The 1,116-nt window shown below is 59.9% G+C and overlaps 1 protein-coding gene across 1 annotated transcript in view; it reads right to left on the bottom strand.

Annotated features, from left to right (window-relative positions):
- ATP6V0B (ATPase, H+ transporting, lysosomal 21kDa, V0 subunit b) overlaps positions 1–794 on the bottom strand; it is a 3,312-nt gene extending 2,518 nt beyond the window's left edge. The window contains exons 1-2 of the mRNA XM_010136143.1: positions 751–794; positions 192–275 (exon numbers count right to left, since the gene is read on the bottom strand). Coding sequence (XP_010134445.1) covers positions 192–250 — 59 coding nt within the window. The 5' untranslated portion in view covers positions 251–275; positions 751–794. The remainder of the gene's footprint in view (positions 1–191; positions 276–750) is intronic.
- Between the last annotated feature and the right edge of the window lie 322 nt (positions 795–1,116).

The raw sequence follows: 1,116 nt of genomic DNA, 5'->3' as shown, positions 1-1,116 counted from the left end.
GCCTCTCCACCGCCTCTCCAGCCTGTGAGGTGGTCTGCCTGGACCCCCCAGTAGAGTGGCCCCTCTTCTGTGGTGACCCACAGAGCCCCATACCCCTGCAAGTACACCCTGTCCTGCCCCTGCTCTGCCCTGTGCAAAGTGCAGCACGTACACAGCTACTGAGGTGGGACAGCAGAGCCAGCCCCACTTACCAGGCAGCTCCCACCACGGACAGGGAGATGGCCAAGCCAATGCCCAGGTTGGACCACATGAAGGGCGAGGTCTCCGTCAGGAACCTGGAGAGGAAGAAGTGCCGCCCTGAGTTCGCACACAGGCTGAGCCCCCTAGTCATGGTAACCAGCCCCAAAACAAGTACCCCTCCCCAGCCCAACTGTGCAGCCCACAAGGGGTTGGGGGCTACCGGATGGACACAAGAGCCTCTCTCTCCCAGCCAGCAACCCAAGACCCCCACCTGCATGGACCAAGATCTCACTCCCAAATCCTCACTGTGAAGGGGAAGCCTGGGCTGGGAGAGGGAGTGGAAGGGCAGCAACGGCTCCACCAGGACCCCGTGTGGAGCCAGCCACGTGTACATGTGGGCTGCATCTATCCCACCTTATGAGGAGCAGAGGCTCCGTTCACTGTAGCTCTTGCTTCGCTGTGATGCACCGACCACTGTCCATTGCTCCAAAGTGAGCCCTGTGCCTGCACTGCCAACATCACCCACTCCTCACGCAGCCCTGAGGGTGCTGCTGCTGACAGGGAACTCACCAGGCCACATCAAAGCGGAAGCCCAGGTCAAATATCGTGTAGCAGATTCCTGGAAAGCAAGAGCAACACGGGAAGCTTGAGAACAGGCACAAGCAACCAGCTTGGTGCTGCTGTTTCTTCCCCACCTGCAATGCCCTGGGGCAGAGGCCCAGGAGCACAGCACAGCAGCAGGCGGGTTACTGGGAAGAACGGTTGCAGAGCTGTGGAGCAGGGTGCCCCCTGCAAAGTCCTGCCCCAGTGATTCCAGCACTCCCACATCAGGAGAGGACAGACATGGCCTGAACCTGTGATACTCCCAGACTCCATCCCAGTCTTGACCCTAAAGAGGATGGCAGTGGTTGCTGCACCTATTTCCCGTTTCCTGAC

This window comes from Buceros rhinoceros, unplaced genomic scaffold (assembly GCF_000710305.1).
Source record: "Buceros rhinoceros silvestris isolate BGI_N320 unplaced genomic scaffold, ASM71030v1 scaffold38965, whole genome shotgun sequence".
Taxonomy (NCBI): domain Eukaryota; kingdom Metazoa; phylum Chordata; class Aves; order Bucerotiformes; family Bucerotidae; genus Buceros; species Buceros rhinoceros.
The sequence above is the reverse complement of the archived record's forward strand: the minus strand, read 5'-3'. Positions and strand labels throughout refer to the sequence as shown.